General features: G+C 42.3%; 1 protein-coding gene across 3 annotated transcripts in view; it reads left to right on the top strand.

Annotated features, from left to right (window-relative positions):
- LOC126295221 (zinc finger protein 697-like) overlaps positions 1-18,413 on the top strand; it is a 138,354-nt gene that overhangs the window by 57,203 nt on the left and 62,738 nt on the right. For 2 of the 3 annotated variants that reach the window (XM_049987561.1, XM_049987562.1), the window contains exon 7: positions 11,056-11,118. The exons of the other annotated variant lie outside the window; for it this stretch is intronic. In XM_049987561.1, coding sequence (XP_049843518.1) covers positions 11,056-11,118 — 63 coding nt within the window. The remainder of the gene's footprint in view (positions 1-11,055; positions 11,119-18,413) is intronic. 3 annotated transcript variants of the gene reach the window in all.

Genomic DNA, 18,413 nt, shown 5'->3' with positions numbered 1-18,413 from the left:
TGTAACTCCTAGTTTCTACATAACTTCGTCTGTTGCCTTCTGAATGTATCCATGGAACAAGACTGGAGACAGTCAAAATCCCTGTCTGGCACCCTGTTTAATAGTAGCTGCTTCTTGATGTTCTCGTTACCTTATCACAGCCACAACTTTATACAGTTTCTGTCCTTACACTTCATGTCTCTCTCTCTCTCTCTCTCTCTCTCTCTCTCTCTCTCTCAGCGTTTCAAGAACCTGTCACCAGTCTACTACGTCAAATGCTTTTCCTAAGTTCTTTCACCAAGAATTAATGGTATGCCAAATGTTGCTTCTCATGTGCCCACACCTCTTCTAAAGACAAATTAGTTGTCTGTACCTACAGATTGGAAACTTGCGCAGGTTGCACCAGTGTTTAAGAAGGGTAGTAGGAGTAATCCATCTAACTACAGACCTATATCATTGACGTCGGTTTGCAGTAGTGTTTTGGAGCATATACTGTATTCAAACATTATGAATCACCTCGAAGGGAACGATCTATTGATACGCAATAAGCATGGTTTCAGAAAACATCGTTCTTGTGCAACGCAGCTAGCTCAATATTCGCACGAAGTAATGGCCGCTGTCGACAGGGGATCTCAAGTTGATTCCGTATTTCTAGATTTCCGGAAAGCTTTTGACACTGTTCCTCACAAGCTTACACTACACTCGTTCGTCCTCTGTTAGAATATTGCTGCGCGGTGTGGGATCCTTACCAGGTGGGATTGATGGAGGACATCGAAAGGCTGCAAAAAAGGGCAGCTCGTTTTGTATTATCACGTAATAGGGGAGAGAGTGTGGCAGATATGATACGCGAGTTGGGATGGAAGTAATTACAACAAAGACTTTTTTCGAAGTGGTGAGATCTATTTACAAAATTTCAGTCACCAACTTTCTCTTCCGAATGCGAAAATATTTTGTTGAGCCCAACCTACATAGGCAGGAATGATCATCAAAATAAAATAAGAGAAATCAGAGCACGAACAGAAAGGTTTAGGGGTTCGTTTTTCCCACGCGCTGTTCAGGAGTGGAATGGTAGAGAGATACTATGATTGTGGTTCGATGAACCCTCTGCCAAGCACTTAAATGTGAATTGCAGAGTAGTCATGTAGATGTAGATCATTGCATCTACCCTGCCTTCGATCCTCCTCAGAATGATAAAGGTCAGGATTTTGGAGGCACGAGTTACCAAACTGAAGGCCCTGTAATGTTCACATGTGTTTGCACTTGATCAGGTTTCGTGGTGTAAGGATGCCTCATAATACCGTGATCTTTGTACAGCAGCCCTCCTCCATGCTAGGCTCCATCAGTTGAAGTTTCTGACGAGATGACTTCAGCACGTGTTGTGCAGTGAAAGTTAGTGAAATGCTCAGGAATCTCTTTGCTTTGTGAGCACTGCTGAAGAAATAATGAACTGAGAGGTAAACATCAGTGTAAAAATGTTATACTCGATAAATATACAGGGAATCAATGCACGTTATTTTAGAATAATCTCGTGCTTACTGCTGTCTGCTATCCCGTATTGTGCTTTATTTTCAATTTTGTGCAGTACCAGGGTTGCCATGTAAATGTAGACAAAAGAAGTGATTAAATAAAATGCAGTAGAGCATCGATTATCCGAACGTCGGTCAACCGAATGACCACTTAACCGAACTCTGTACTCGCTCGCGCACCTGTTACTCTCCCACCCTACTGTCCGTCGTCCCCCTCACTGCCTGGACGGATAGTACGATTTTTATGAAGTGGTTTCTGGATGTTTTCGTGCCCTCTGTAAAAGCTCATCAGCTAAAGAATGGGAAGAGGGAGAAAACACTACTTCTCCTTCACAATGCACCAACCCATCCGTCATGCGATTTTTTAAACAAAAAAGACTAGTTCGTAAAGGTAATATTTCTTCCACCTAACGTAACCTCCTTATTACAGCCCGTGTTGCGTAAGTTATTGTTAGAAAGAGAAGAGGATGGAGAAGAAAGTCTCTTAAGAAATTGTAAGAATATTGACTTGAAAGACGCGCCCTACATGATCAGCGCAGCATGGAATAGTGTAATGGAAGAAAATTTGAAGAAAACCTGGAAAAAAAATTTTGGACACAGAAGAAAATTCACAAGGTATGATTGAAAATGACAAACAGAATGATATGTCCAAAATTCTCGGTAAGCTAAAAGATATAGAGTGCCATGAATGTGATGAAGACGACGTTCACAAATGGATGAATATCGATTATGCAGATCCAGGACACCAAATCGTGCAAGACAGCGAGATTGCAAATGTTGCCACTGATAAAGATGACGCCGCCAGCATCTTATCAGTGATCCAGAAAGTGAAGATGAAAGTATACAGGCAGCTCCTGAGGCGTTCACTTGTTTAGATACTGCCTTGCGATGGTTTGAAGCCCGAGATGAAAGTGACCAGTTTCAGATATCTGTAATGAAAAAAGTACGTGACTTAGCTGTTCATATACGTGTAGGCTTGCTTAGACACATCAAAATAAAGAATTTTTTAAATGGTAATTTTGTATACTGTGTGTATTGTTCATGCAAAATGCATATGTAAGACAGTATGTATATATTTTTGTTTAATAAACTGTGCCACATACTATATATTCCTACTGAAGTTGCCTTTGTATGTTACTTTCTAATACTAAAAGAGATGCCTTTTTTTATGAATAAATTTACTGTACAGTACTTTTTTTTGGCAAATAAACATGTATAGTTCGATTATCTGAACAAACCAGTTTCCTGAACACCCATGTCCCCCAATTACTTCGGATGATCAACGCTCTACTGTAGTTCATAATATGATGTTGCACATACATATACACTCTGTGAAGTGTATAGGCAAGTAAACTTACAATTTTCATCAATTATTAAATAGTGCAAACTCCAGATAGGAATATCAACAGTGTAGCAAAGATAGATTACTACTTATCGTAAAGATGACATGTTAAGTTGCAGACACGCACAATTAAAAGACACTGGCTTGAGCTTCCGGAGTAGGCAATCATCTGTGTGTGAGGTGTGCTTGCTTTTATGAATGAATTGTGTGTGTTTCTTTTTCTGACAAAAGATTGTGGTAAGTGTCGTTTATTTGTGCCTGTCTACAACTTAGTGTGTCATCTTCAAGGTAGTAGCAATCTGTCTTTTCCAACATTGTTCATTAATTATTATGCTGCTAAAACGGTGGAAAATATTGTCAAGTAAACCTTATTATAATGCCCTTTTAACAGAGATGTAGTTGCACCAGAGGCCCTGGCATCTTCTTCAGTCTCCGATAAAGCAATTGAAGTTAATAAACCATCAGAGAAAGAACAAAGGTCCCGAGTTCGAGTCTCGGTCGGGCACACAGTTTTAATCTGCCAGGAAGTTTCATATCAGCGCACACTCCACTGCAGAGTGAAAATATCATTCTGGAAACATCCCCCAGGCTGTGGCTAAGCCATGTCTCCGCAATATCCTTTCTTTCAGGAGTGCTAGTTCTGCAAGGTTCACAGGAGAGCTTCTGTAAAGTTTGGAAGGTAGGAGACTGATACTGTCAGAAGTGAAGCTGTGAGTACCGGGCGTGAGTCGTGCTTCGGTAGCTCAGATGGTAGAGCAGTTGCCCGCGATAGCCAAGGTTCCGAGTTCGAGTCTCGGTCGGGCACACAGTTTTAATCTGCCAGGAAGTTTCATATCAGCGCAAACTCCACTGCAGAGTGAAAATCTCATTCTGAGAACAGATACTGTCTATAGCTGTATGTGAACCATCCCAAGTGAGGAACATTTGCACAAAATCACAGTCTGCATAAGATCATGCCATATCCCGAGCTACACACAATACTGATCCTGAATCTTGCCCACCTTCTATAAATCCCACGCAAGTAAGACTTGCACACCATGAGTTCTGTACAAACTTACATATGTTCCTACGTCCTGGGAATTGAGAATTTAGATAAATTTGCCTGTTATCAGTACTGGCAAAATGTCAAAAATGTAACATAAATGGCCATAATTTGATTTCATTGACATAGAAGCTTAAAGATTTTACACCTACAATGGACCATAGGGCTCAGTGTGCGACATCAATTTCAACTCGATATGTCGATCCTCCCCTGAGAAAATGGTGTCTCGTAACACAAGGACACACACACAAAAAAGGGTTGTTCACTTGATATAATTACAAATCGACAATTTTTGGATTTTTCCCTTTACTTTTATTGTAGATGCTTGCTTCCTGTCAAGTTCCATGATTGTAGAGCGATGAGATGTACCTATTGGTTTTGATGAGTGAGTTTGTAAGTAACAAAATACACTACTGGCCATTAAAATTGCTACACCACGAAGATGATGTGCTACAGACACAAAATTTAACTGGCAGGAAGAAGATGCTGTGATGTGCAAATGATTGGCTTTTCAGAGCATTCATACAAGGTTGGCGCCGGTGGCGACACCTACAAAGTGGTGACATGAGGAAAGTTTCCAACCAATTTCTCATACACAAGCAGCAGTTGACCGGCGTTGCCTGGTGAAACGTTGTTGTGATGCCTCGTGGAAGGAGGAGAAATGCGTACCATCACGTTTCCGACTTTGATAAAGGTCAGATTGTAGTCTGTCGCGATTGCGGTTTATCGTATCAAGACATTGCCACGTGTGTTGGTTGAGATCCAATGCCTGTTACCAGAATATGGAATTGGTGGCTTCAGGAGGGTAATATGGAACGCCATGCTGGATCCCAACGGCCTCGTGTATCACTAGCAGTAAAGATGACAGGCATCTTATCCTCATGGTTGTAATGGATTGTGCAGCCACGTCTTGATCCCTGAGTCAACAGATGGGGACATTTGCAAGACGACAACCATCTGCACGAACAGTTCGACGACATTTGCAGCAGCATAGACTATCAGCTCGGAGACCGTGGCTGCGGTTATCTTTGATGCTGCTGCATCACAGACAGGAGCGCCTGTGATGGTGTGCTCGAAGACGAATCTGGGTGCACGAATGGCAAAACGTCATTTTTTTTCAATGAATCCAGGTTCTGTTTACAGCATCACGATGGTCACATTCGTGTTTGGTGACACCGCGGTGAACGCACATTGGAGGTGTGTATTCGTCATCGCCATACTGGTGTATCACCCTGCGGGGTGGTACGGGGTGCCATCAGTTACACGTCTCTGTCACCTCTCTTTCGCATTGATGGCACTTTGAACAGTGGACGTTACATTTCAGATGTGTTACGATCCGTGGCTCTACCCTTCATTCGATCCCTGAGAAACCCTGCATTTTAGCAGGATAATGCACGACCGCATGTTGCAGGTCCTGTACGGCCTTTCTGGATACAGCAAATGTTCGACTGCTGCCCTGGCCAGCACATTCTCCAGATCTCTCACCAATTGAAAACGTCTGGTCAATGGTGGCGAAGCAACTGGCTCGTCACAATACGCCAGTCACTACTCTTGATGAACTGTGGTATCGTGTTGTACACGCCATCCAAGCTCACCCAACTTGATTGATATTTTGAATCTACTTTTGCTTTCTCTATTCTCTAATTACCTTTTCCAAAACATAGTTAAAAATTAATCTACCTGCCTGACACCAGTCTCTATTTCAAATGGTTTAGAAATCTCTCCCATGAATTTAACTTTAGATCTTGTGTCGATTAATGTTCCCTTAATCAGTGTTAAAGTTGTATTATCTAGCTCTTGTTCCTTTAAAATCTGGAAAAGAGATTAACTATCAACTGAGTCATAAGCTTTTTTAAAATCCATAAATGTATATACCACATTGTTACTAGAAATCCTTTGGTGTCTTCGGATTAGTTTTAAAGTAAGAATTTGTTCCAGACGGGATTTGTTTGGTCTAAAGCCTGCTTGTCATTCACCAATTTTAGGTTCCAGCTGTTCTTGGGCTCGATCAAGTAAACACTGAGAGAGAATTTTGTATGTGACTGGGAGCAGAGAGATTCCTCGGTAATTATTAACATCGGTTCTATCCCCTTTTTTATGCAGTGGATGAATTAAGGCAGTTTTCCAGTCCTCAGGTATTTTCTCTGTTTGCCATATATGGCCTATTAGTCAGTGATCTCTTTTATAGTGTTAGGGCCAACTGATTTTAGTAATGCTGTGATTGTACCTTCTTCTTTGGATGCTTTATTGTTTTTAAGTCTCTTAATTTATTTTGTTATTTTGATTTCATCAGGTACTTTAGAGTTAGGGTTGGTGTTATTAGTTTGCTGTGATTGTAATTTATTCGCTGGTTCTGGAAAGTTCAATAGTTTTTCAAAATAATTAGCAAGTACCTTACAATTTTCCTGGTTGTTAAGAGCGAAATGCCATTTTCTTCTTTGAAGCAAAGACTTTGAGGTTGGTAACCGGCTAGTTTTGTTTTTGAATGTTTTATAAAAGTTTCTTGTATTGTTCTTTTGGAAATCTTTTTCGATTACCAAAAGTTGCGCATTTCGGATTAATATTGTTGAGATTTATCAGGAAGGCATCCATCTCTTTGGCAACATGTGTCCATACCATGAAACTATCTCGACACAATGGTACCACCTGGCTGATCGATTTCTCAAAGGTCTCCATAAACAAATTGGACACAGCCAGACTGAGAAGACTGCCCATAGCTACCCCATCCATCTGTTCATAAAAACCATTATTATATTAAAAATATGTTGCAATGAGACCATGTCTGAATAATCCAACTGTATGTGTTATTCATATGGGCTGAGATGATATCCTTGTTAGTTTTGATGTTGTATCATTATTTATTATGACTCCAGTGAATGAAGCTATCTAATTCAAGAAGAATGGTTATTTTAACAAGGAGATAGATCAAGCACTTCACCCTGTGGAGAGAATCAGGATCAATGAGGAACAATGGCCACACAAGGGAAAGTTTTCCTACTATTCATTAGTAAGATTAAACATTGCATTGGGAAAGTGTTGAACAAGTATGGTTTGGAAACTATCTTCAGACCCATCAGGAAGATAAAACAATGTTATGATTGGCAAAAGGTATAAGACTTGCTTTGGTTATAGTGGGTGTATATAAAATTCCTTGTAGATGTGGACTGGTTTATATTGGTACCACGAAAGAAAAGTTAACACTTATCTGCTTGAACACAAGAATTGCCTCCTGGGACATACGGGTAAATCAACTGTAGCTGAACAAGTTTACTGAAAGGGTGGTCGTGAAATAAAATTCAGTGAGACGAGTGCCATATCGAAAACATCGCATTTCGTGCTTGCGTTCGTAGAGCGGCTATTGAGATTTATAAACATCATAATAATTTTCTAAATTGGATCAAATTTGGATGTGTGCCAAAGTCCTGGTCTCCCTATACAATTTCTATCCCACACACTTCCCTATATTACTAAACTCAATTTTTTGATACCTCCGGATTTGACCTATCAACCAACCCCTTATTTGACTATATTTCTTAGCCCTTACTTTACGGATGTTGCTATTCATCTTATAGCCTCTTCTTAAGGCACTATCCATTCCATCAGCTGCTCTTTCTAGTCCCCTACTGTCTCTAACGGTATTAAAATGTCATCAATAAAGCTTAAAATTTTTATTTCCCCTCTCTGAACTTTGCACTCTTATAACTGAAGTCTGGTTTCTGTACAAGTTGTAAATAGCCCTTCACTCGCTGTATTTTTCCCCTGCTCCCTTCACAATTTCATAAGGTTGTTCCAGTCAGCATTTTCAAAAACTAAGTGTGCAATTGCTGTATGCACAGGTTTACCTTTCTGCCTTTCTTCATTGTACACGGTCCATTCACATTAATTTGTAGGGCTTTTCGGGGGTACCAGGAAAACAGTGCAATCGTTATTGTAATGCAGAAATGGACTCATGTGTTTCCAGATGAAAGCTAGTTATGCCTCTGGCGATGATGGCAATATGGTGATTATGAGGAGGCAGTTGAGGACATGCAACCAATCTATGTGCTACACGCACTGGACCTAGAGCTGGAGCTACGGTCCGGAGTGTGATTTCGTACGTCATCGCGAGCACACTCACGGTTATCCCACACACTCCAACCGCAAATTTGAATGTCGGTCTGGTAATTCGACCTGTTGTGCTGCCATTTATAGGACAGTATTCTGGAGGGTGTTTTCCAACAGGATAACACTCGCACACATATGGCTGTTGTAGCCAGACATCCTCTACAGTGTATCAACATGTTGCCTCGACCTGCTCCGTCACTCACATTCTGGCCAAGAGTAGAAGCATTTTCAACAAGGTTGTTGTTGTTGTTGTTGTTGTTGTCTATAGTCCTGAGACTGGTTTGATGCAGCTCTCCATGCTACTCTATCCTGTGCAAGCTTCTTCATCTCCCAGTACCTACTGCAACCTACATCCTTCTGAATCTGCTTAGTGTAGTCATCTCTTGGTCTCCCTCTACAATTTTTACCCTCCACACTGCCCTCCAATACTAAATTGGTGATCCCTTGATGCCTCAACACATGTCCTACCAACCGATCCCTTCTTTTAGTCAAACTTCTCTTCTCCCCAATCCTGTTCAATTCTTCCTCATTAGTTATGTGATCTACCTATCTAATCTTGAGCATTCTTGTGTAGCACCACATTTCAAAAGCCTCTATTCTCTTCCTGTCCAAACTATTTATCGTCCATGTTTCACTTCCATACATGGCTACACTCCATACAGATACTTTCAGAAATGGCTTCCTGAAACTTAAATCTATACTCGATGTTAAATTTCTATTCTTCAGAAACGCTTTCCTTGCCATTGCCAGTCTACATTTTATATCCTCACTACTTCAACCATCACCAGTTATTTTGCTCCCCAAATAGCGAAACTCCTTTACTACTTGAAGTGTCTCATTTCCTAATCTAATATCTTCAACATCACCCGACTTAATTCGACTACATTCCATTATCCTCGTTTTGCTTTTGTTGATGTTCATCTTATATCTTCCCCTCAAGACACCATCCATTCTGTTCAACTGTTCTTCCAAGTCCTTTGCTGTGTCTGACAGAATTACAATGTCATCAGCGAATCTCAAAGTTTTTATTGCTTCTCCACGGATTTTAATAGCTACACCGAATTTTTCTTTTGTTACCTTCACTGCTTGCTCAATATACAGATTGAATAACATCGGGGAGATGCTACAACCCTGTCTCACTCCCTTCCCAACCACTGCTTCCCTTTCATGCCCCTCACTCCTGCCCTTTGGTTTCTATACAAATTGTAAATAGCCTTTCGCTCCCTCTATTTCACCCCAGTCACCTTCAGAATTTGAAAGAGAGTATTCCAGTCAACATTGTCAAAAGCTTTCTCTAAGTCTACAAATGCTAGAAACGTAGGTTTGCCTTTCCTTAATATAGCTTCTAAGATAAGCCGTAGGGTCAGTATTGCCTCACGTGTTCCAACATTTCTACGGAATCCAAACTGATCTTCCCCAATGTCGGCTTCTACTAGTTTTTCCATTCGTCTGTAAAGAATTCACCTTAGTATTTTGCAGCCGTCACTTATTAAACTGATAGTTCAGTAATTTTCACATCTGTCAACACCTGCTTTCTTTGGGATTGGGATTATTATATTCTTCTTTAAGTCTGATTCAAAACGGTTTAGTCTGTAAACAGTTCGTGTGCCGCCACTGTCGAAGTATACCATTCGTGGCAAATAGCAATATCTGAAACCTGACCGAGGGTTGTCGTGTTGCACCACGGGCCACAGATGACCGGGCTGAACGACAGTTGCGGAGATTTGTAGAGTCAAACAGACATGCAACTATTGAACAACTGACTGCACAGGGGCACCGAGGGGTACCGACGGTGTCTCCTCAGTGACAGTTCGGCAAATGTTGCGTAGCAGACACGCGGTTCGTGCACCCGTATCGATTGTTGCTCATTGGCGACGAAGACGTGAATTCGCACGTACGTTCTGCAACAGGATGTCCAACGAGTGGGGACAGGCGGCCTTTTCGGACGAAATTTGTTTTACGCTCGATCTGATAATTGACTGTTGCTGCATGTGGCACGAAACGTCTCGAAGCAAACACCCTGCGGCGGAGGGGAATGCTTTACTGTCTGGGGAATGTTTTCAGGACATTATCTCACTGATCTCGTCATTCTAGAAAGCACAGTGGATTGACAAAATTATGCATCTATCCTTAGGGACCCTGTCTGTACCTACACGCAGTTTGTTTTTTTTTTCGGCTCGGTGGCATCTACCACAGAACGGTGCGACGTGCTACACGGCTCGCAGTGTATGCGCGTAGTTCAGAGAACACCAGGATGAGGTTACCATACTCCCCTGGCCACCAGACTCACCAGATTTAAATCGAATCGAGAATCTGTCGGACCACTCAATCGGGCTATTCACGCTGCGGACCCTCAACTGAGAAACCTAGTGCAGCTGACTGCGGCACTGGAGTTAGATACCATCCAGAACCTCATTACCTCTCTTCCTGCATACTTCGCTAAGATCCGCACTGTGAAAGGTGGTTCTTCAGGCCTTTGACAGATGGTCACGTTATTGTGACTGGACAGTGGAACTTTTAAGATAAGTTGTAGTGTCAGTATTGTCTTGGATGTTTCTACATTTGTTCAGTACTCGAGCTGGTCTTCCCTAAACTCAGCTTCTACTTCTTTTTCCAGTCTTATGTATGTAATTAGTGTCTGTATTTTGCAACCATTACTTGTTAAACTGATGGCTGAGTAATATTCACACCCGTCAGTGCCAGTTTACTTTGGAATGGGATGATTGTTTTTGAAGTATGAAGGCTTCTCACCTGTCTGTTATATCTTAAAGTTAAGGTGGACTCGTTTTGTCGTGGCTTGGCCTCCCAAGGGGCTCAGTAATGCAGATAGTATGGTACCTACTCCAGGGGCCTTGTTTTGGCTTATATCTTTCAGAGTTCTGTCAAATTGATCAGGCAGTATCATGTCTCCTATTTCATGTCCATTTACTCCTCTTTCTACAGCATTGTATTCTAGTTTGTTTCCCCTATTTTGAGCCTCTGTATATTCCTACCAACTACACACCTGCATATGTAATGTTTTTCAGCTCATAAGCCCATAACTTCCATCAATTCTTTTACAGGAAAATTCTTCATCAGAGGACTGGAGTAACCACAGTGATCCACTGGCGATAGAACAAACTGTGGTGAGTTCATAAACTGGCTCTCATTTATTCATATTATTTTGAGAACGCAATGACTGACAGCTTTTAAGTACTTTTTCAGTATTCTGGTTTGGAACAATGGTTATATGTCACATCTTTATCGAAACACTATGATTTTTGGTGACATAGACAGTTTCCAGGCATCTGTATGCAGCGTATTATGGGTACAGTTTGCTAAGCAATTGTGAATGTTACCCAATATGTTTTATAAATATGACGTATGGCATAATATATTGCAGCACTAGTGGTCTTACATACCTTGTAGGTTATAACCAATGGTAATTGTTATTCTTTTTCTTTTATTTAAAGATGAAATACAAAATTGTTGACAAACTGCCTGTTGGCTTCTGTCTCAGGTTCTTCAACCGATGTTTTTTTTTTTTGATAATTCTTCTGTCATTTTGCCTGCATTGTCCACCACCAGGAATGGATGGTGAAGTTTTGACAATGCCAGCCCTCATTCTGGCGAAACATGAGAAAAATCATCAGACAAACGTTGGCCGAAGAACCAAAGACAGAAGCCAATGGGCAGTTTGTAAAGGTGAAATACTGTTAACTGTTTTCTGCTTATGTTCCTCAAACTATATTTTCATATATTTATACTTATTTGTAACTATGCATAGAACCAGGTGTTATACTTTGCAAATATTGAATATGTTTGTGTTTTCATAACTTGAAATATGTAAAAGTTAAAAATAACTGTGTATATTACTTTAAGTGTGCATGTACTCCCTTTTTCCTATTTCTTTACACTACATTTCAATATTTTTGTTGTTGGTGTTGTGACATCAGAGATACACCATGTATGAGTATCAATTTATTTCTGGGGATCATTTTTTGGTTGACTTCTGCGTTTATATATATGAGAGAACAAGCCACTTCAGTCAGTCTTTGTGTTTTGTCCTGGAAACATATTGTAACTCTGTCGGTATGATTTTGATCCCGCAATTTCACTGCAAATGATCATTTTTGGACATGTGACGTGTAATTAATGCCATCCTCAATAAGCATAAGTGAAAAATGTTTTGTGGTTACGCACTCTCTGAGCAGTAGTATCTGGACACTCGTTAGTGAACATTAAAATGGGGTAAGTCCACTCTCCACTTGTATGATAGCTTGAACTCTGCTGGGACCAATTTCAGTGAGGTGTCTGAATGTCTGTGGAGGAATGACAGCCCATTCTTCTTAAGGTCCCAGTAAATGTTCAAACATTTTGACAAACCTAACTATGCTTGCCAAATATTTGACATATACAGTTCAGTTTGATGTGTTTGTCAACTGTAGATCCTGTTTGATGAGTTGGGAGAAATTCTGATTGACAGAAAGTTTGACGAGATGTCAGGTGACGTTTGTGTGAACATTTCACAGCAAATGTTTATTGAAAAATTGGTTTATTACAATTTATCTCACAGTATCATGAGTTTCCACTACTGTGAAAACCATGATAGAGCATAAAAACAAAATAGCACTAACAATTACCAAAGTGGTAGAGGTATACCAAATCTTTCATAGCCAAATATTACGCATGAAGGGTTATGAACAAAATGAAATATTTTATGCATACGGTAACATAGGCAGCTGGAGTGGGATGAAATAAAGAAATTGAAGTTATCCGGTTCTTCTGTGGACAGTGTGGTATTAGGTTTCCAGGTTGCGGTATTTTAATGACTTTTCATTGAAGAACCAAGTAGGAGAAAATAAATTTTCGTTTACTTGTGTGTCGTCTTTTTCACTGTCAGGTTGAAGTAATGATAAACAAGTTATTAAATGTTTCAATGTTCATCTGCAGAAAGCTAATGTAATCATTAGAGTCTGAGTGAAACATTCCCATTAACAGGTTTCCAGTTGCATATTTTTCATTTTAAACTATTCCCTGGACAAGCGTAGTGTTATCTTTTTCTTTAAACACAGTGCTGGATGAAATGTTAGAATTGCATTATCTGGGTTTGTAGCTATTTTCACTAGTGCCAAAATACAACATTCACGAACATTGTTTGCTTCGGAAGTGAGATTAAATTGGCAAGCTCACCTAGTACGTGGACAGGCTTCTTTGGCACATCCGTGGCTAGATAAGAGCGAGCTTGAGAGGCAATTTTTAAAAAGCTTCATTGTCCATTTGAAGTAAGTTTATGTAATTGTCAGATTCTGAGAGCAATATTTCCTTTAGCATACTTCCATGGGTGAATCTCTCAGTTTAAGGTATTCTCTGGACCAGAGTCTCATTTTAATCTTCTTCTTCATCATGATCATTATCATCATCATCTTCTTCTTCTTCTTCTTCTTCTATAAACACAGTGCCAAAGTCAATGCCAGGACTGTTTTGTTTACATTTGTTGCCGTTCTCACTACTTTAAAAATACAAACGAACACGAATAGCGTCTGCTTCGAAGTGAGGTTAAACTGACAAACATTGTTTGAACATATATGGGCTTGTAATACTTCAGGCTTTCCCAGCGATAACTTGACATTTGGAATAATCAGGTCTACTGCCGGATGTTTGTGTTGCTCTGACACAATATTTTGCCCACATGACTCGTTGCCTTCTTCAAGTGGTACCTGAGACTGCCGTATTGGAGGATCTTGTCCAGTATTTATGTCCAGAGGGCACTGGGTGCTCTCTCTGCCGTCCACTCCCGCCTGGTGCTGCTGGTAATGTGTCGTCTCTTCCCCGGTCCTCCCTCGGACGTCCGCGCCTGACTGTCGCTATCTGTGGCAGCTGTCCGAGGCCTGTCCCGGGTTGGGCGTTCCGTTCGCAGTCCACGCCCGCCTGGTGCTGCTCCTGCGGTTTTGGCCCTTCCCTGGTGCTCCCACGGACGTCTGCACCTGGCTCATCCACCATCTGTGGTCGTGTCAGCTGTCTGGTGCTGGACCCGCGTTGCCATTCCGTTCATGGTCCCTGCCCACTTGGTGCTGCTCCTGAGGTGTTGGCACCTCCCTGGTGCTCCCATGGACATCCGCACCCGCCTCGTCTACCATCTGCAGTTGTGGCAGCTGTCTGAGGCCCGTCTTGAGTTGGGCGCTTCGTTCGCGGTCCCTGCCCGCCTGGCGCTGCATGTAAGGTGTTGTCTGTTCCCCGGTGCTCCCTCGGACGTCCGCACCCGACTTGGTCTTCATCTGTGGCAGCTCTCTGAGGCCCGCCCTTTTTTGGGCTCTCCATTCATGGTCTGTGCCTGCCGGGCACTACCCCTGAGCTGTTGGCACCTCCCTGGTGCTCCGACGGTTGTCCGCGCTCGGTTTGTCCATCATTTGCAGTCATGGCAGCCGTCAGAGGCCTGTCCTGCGTCTGGAGTTGCGGTCGCGGTCCACGCCCGCCTGGCGCTGCTCCTGTTGTGTTACTACTTGTTGAGGAGTTTCTCGGTTCCCTTTGTTGGGCCCTGATAAGATCCAGAGTCAGACTTCACGCCGAGTTGAGCTGGTAAACGCTGTCTCGGTTTATTAGGTTGTCTGTGACCTTGATGTCGATGACCTCCTTTATGACACTGTCCCAAAATCTTGTAGTCTGTGTCACAATTTTGGTGTTGTTGTATTCCATTGAGCGACCGAGCTCCAGGCAGTGCTCCACTATGGCAGATTTGTTTGCCTGTCCGAGTCTGGTATGCCTTTGGTGTTCTTTGCACCTGACATCCACCATCCTGGTTGTCTGGCCAATGTATGATTTTCCACACTGGCACGGGATGTTGTAAATGCCTGGTTTACATAGCACCAGATTGTCCTTCACACTCCTTAGCATTGTCCAAATTTTGGAGGGTGGACAGAAGATACTCTTTATATCATATTTTGAAAGAATTCTGCTGATCTTTGCAGAAATAGGTCCAGCATATGGCAGGTATGTCACCTTCTTCGCCTTCTCTGGCTCCTCTTCTGTACCCTGTGGTTGGCTGGTAGCTCAAAATACTCTTTGGATGTCTGATGAGGAGTATCCATTTCTGCTGAACACCAGCTGTAGATGTTCTATCTCTGTGGCGAGACTTTCCGTATTCGACAGAGCCTGAGCCCTGTGAACTAACGTTTTCGAGACTCCATTCTTCTGTGCCGGGTGGTGGCAGTTACTGGCTTTGAAGGTATATGTCAGTGTGGGTGGGCTTACGATACACACTGTGCCCCAGAGTGCCATCTGCCTTCCTCTTGACCAGGACATCCAAGAATGGGAGCTGCCCATCCTTCTCTAGCTCCATAGTAAAGTTTATACTTGGGTGGCTTAAATTTAGATGTTCCAAAAGTCATCTAGCTTCTCCCTGCCATGGGGCCAAATGACGAAAATGTCATCGACATACCTAAGAAAGCACTTGGGTTGGTAAGTGGCTGATGCAAGTGCCTTCTCCTCGTACTTTTCCATGAAAAGATTGGCTACCACTGGTGATAAAGGGCTGCCCATCACCACTCCTTCCGCTTGCTCATAAAATTGACCCCTGTAAAGAAAATATGTTGAGTTCAGTTTGTGCTCGAACAGGTTGAGAAGGGCACCGTCTAACTTCTCTCCACTGATACTGAGTGAATTGGTCAGTGGCACTCGTGTGAAGAGCGACACCACATTGAAACTGACCACGGTGTCAGAGTCCACAGTGTGTAGCTGCCTTAGCCATTGTAGGAAGTCCTCAGAGTTCCGAATGTTGGGTGCACATTTGCCCACATATGGTGCCAATACCTTCTTCAGGTATTGTGCAGCAAGATACGTCGCTGCGCTGATGTTACGGACAATAGGTCGAAGAGGGACCCCCTCCTTGTGGACCTCGGGGAGTCCATAGTGTTTGGGTGGTACAGGTGCTTTGGGATGAAGCTTCTTGATGACCTGCTCAGGTAGATCTGTCTCCTTCAGCAACTTCCGGGTCTCCTTGTCGTGGACAGTGAACGGAGCACCCGACACGAGACTGGCCTCGGACAGCTGCCACAACTGCAGACGGTGGACGAGGAGGACACGGATGTCCGTGGGAGCACCAGGGAAGGGCCAAAACCTCAGGAGCAGCACCAGGCGGGCGCGGACCGCGAACGGGACACCAGACACGGGACGGGCCTCGGACAGCTTCCACAGATTGCGGCCGAGTCGGGTGTGGATGTCCGAGGGAGCACCGGAGAACAGACGACACATTACAAGCAGCGCCAGGCGGGTGCGGACGGCAGAGAGAGCACCCGGCATCCTCTGGGCATAAATACTGGACAATATCCTCCAACACGGCAGTCTCAGGTAGCACTTGAAGAAGGCAACGAGTCACGTGGCTGAAATATTGTGCCAGAGCAATACAAACATACGGCAGTGGACCCGATTATTCCACAAGTCATGTATGAGCTTGGTTGGCAAATCCGTGGCTAAATAAGAGCAATTTGGTCAAACGTGTTTGATATAAATGTAGGATTCTGCGGCCATTGTCGCATACAACAAAATTTTTCTGGGTTTGTCGCCACATTGAATACATATATATATAAAACTACTGATATTTCGATACAAGCGACCTTCTTCAGGGTGTTTTCGTTTACTGTTGAATGAGAAAACTTTGTTTCATTATATACCTGTAGATGTGCCTGTTATCTAATTGGGATAGGCTGCATAGGGTGAAGGGGAGGGATGTTAGAAGTCCTTATTGGTGTTATTATTATTTCTTTTCATTGGTGGAAACCTGACGATTTGATTGGTGCCTGCATCACTGCTTGCAGTTGGTGGAAATCGACAAATGGATAGGGTGTATACGGCCCGGGACATCGAGAGATCCGGGAAAAATTCGGGAATTTTTTCATCCGGGAAAAACCTGGGAAATTTTTAGAATTCTGGGATTTTTCATTGTTTTAGATTTCAGTTAAATTTTTGTAGATTTGACATGTAAGATCTGATACGCTGATAAAGAACTTTAGTCCACTAGTGCAGAATAATACTGCAGCAATGAAGCATAAATCAGAGAATAACATCAAAATAAAAGTTTAGTTGCATAGAAAATGGGTAATTTACATAATGCAGAGACCAGTTTGTTGACACTGGAAAGTGTCAAAGTCTTTAGGTCGAAGATTATGCAGTACGTCCGTAACAACTAACTTGCATTCGATGTGTGTGACGTCACAATTGTTTACATTTCTAACAGATCACTGTTAAATATTACGAACAGTGGCTTGAGGTGCGTTGCTTTCAAAGTAAATTTCCACGCAAGGTGATTTATGTTACATGTGAGAATGTACAGTGAATTTCTTAAATCACAGGGCGTTATAACTCTCATTCAAAACGTAACACTTTGAGGATCAGCGATTTGAAAAATGTCGGGCCCAGAAGATAAGTCATTTATGCCACTATTTAAAATTTTACCGGCACATTTGTATTTTATATGACTTAACGAGTAACACACGCTAAAAAAAGACTGAGCTTCAAGTTAGTTTTCATATTTAATGTTGTTCTTTCATAGATAAAAAATTATGCAATCAATGTAAAAAGTGTAGTGACCTTCAAAAAAATGTGCTTAATGTGTTACTGACCAATGTCACAAGTCTCTTCATGCCAGAACACTTCGACTTTTCTACGCAACTGATAATCATTATGGCGTGATTTTAATTGGCAAATTAGAGTCTGTTAGTAGGCCTACGGACTTCCTACCATTGTAGGACTAAAAACAGTGGATGCCAATAGACGATGCAATTCTCGTTCGTACATATACATCTAATTACGAGTTAACCGGTGTAGAAACGCATTTTGCTGAGTTGAGCGAGCTCGGCCTACCTTCGTAACGTACGCGCCGCGGCCTTTCTTTCTCGTAGGCCTCGTGCTCTGAATAACTGCAGTCATTCGCTAGCGAGATCACGTGACATGAGCTATGACTGGCTGACAAAAGTGCATCGCTCAACGCAATCTCTATTTTAGAGTTTCGGAAGCTACCGTGCTCTAATTTGTGGAATTTGTGTATATACTTTCGCAATACGAAAATAAACTCCGTGTATATTGTCTCGCATCAAACAACTTTCCAAACGCATTGTTTTTCCTGGATTTTGATTCCTAAAGTACTGGGACATCCTCCGCCGGTATAAGACCTTTACGATTCAAAGGACTGATAGGTTTTACAGCTGTGAGGGAAAGTATACTGTTACTTAACACGGATGTATTTTCACCCGCTTTATATGTAATTTTATCCGGGAAAAATTCTGTTTTCAACCGGGAGATCTGGGAAAAATCCGGGAATTTTTTTTTCTTGTCCACGTAGACACCCTGAATGGAAAACCGGGCGGCAGCTGCGATGTGGTGGCATTTTCCTGCTTTCTAGTGCCGGTCGAAGCACACTAGTACTCTACTTATCTGCAGTCGTTGG

This window comes from Schistocerca gregaria, chromosome 11 (assembly GCF_023897955.1).
Source record: "Schistocerca gregaria isolate iqSchGreg1 chromosome 11, iqSchGreg1.2, whole genome shotgun sequence".
NCBI classification, from domain to species: domain Eukaryota; kingdom Metazoa; phylum Arthropoda; class Insecta; order Orthoptera; family Acrididae; genus Schistocerca; species Schistocerca gregaria.
Note: the sequence above shows the minus strand (reverse complement) of the source record. Positions and strands in the feature narration are given on the sequence as shown.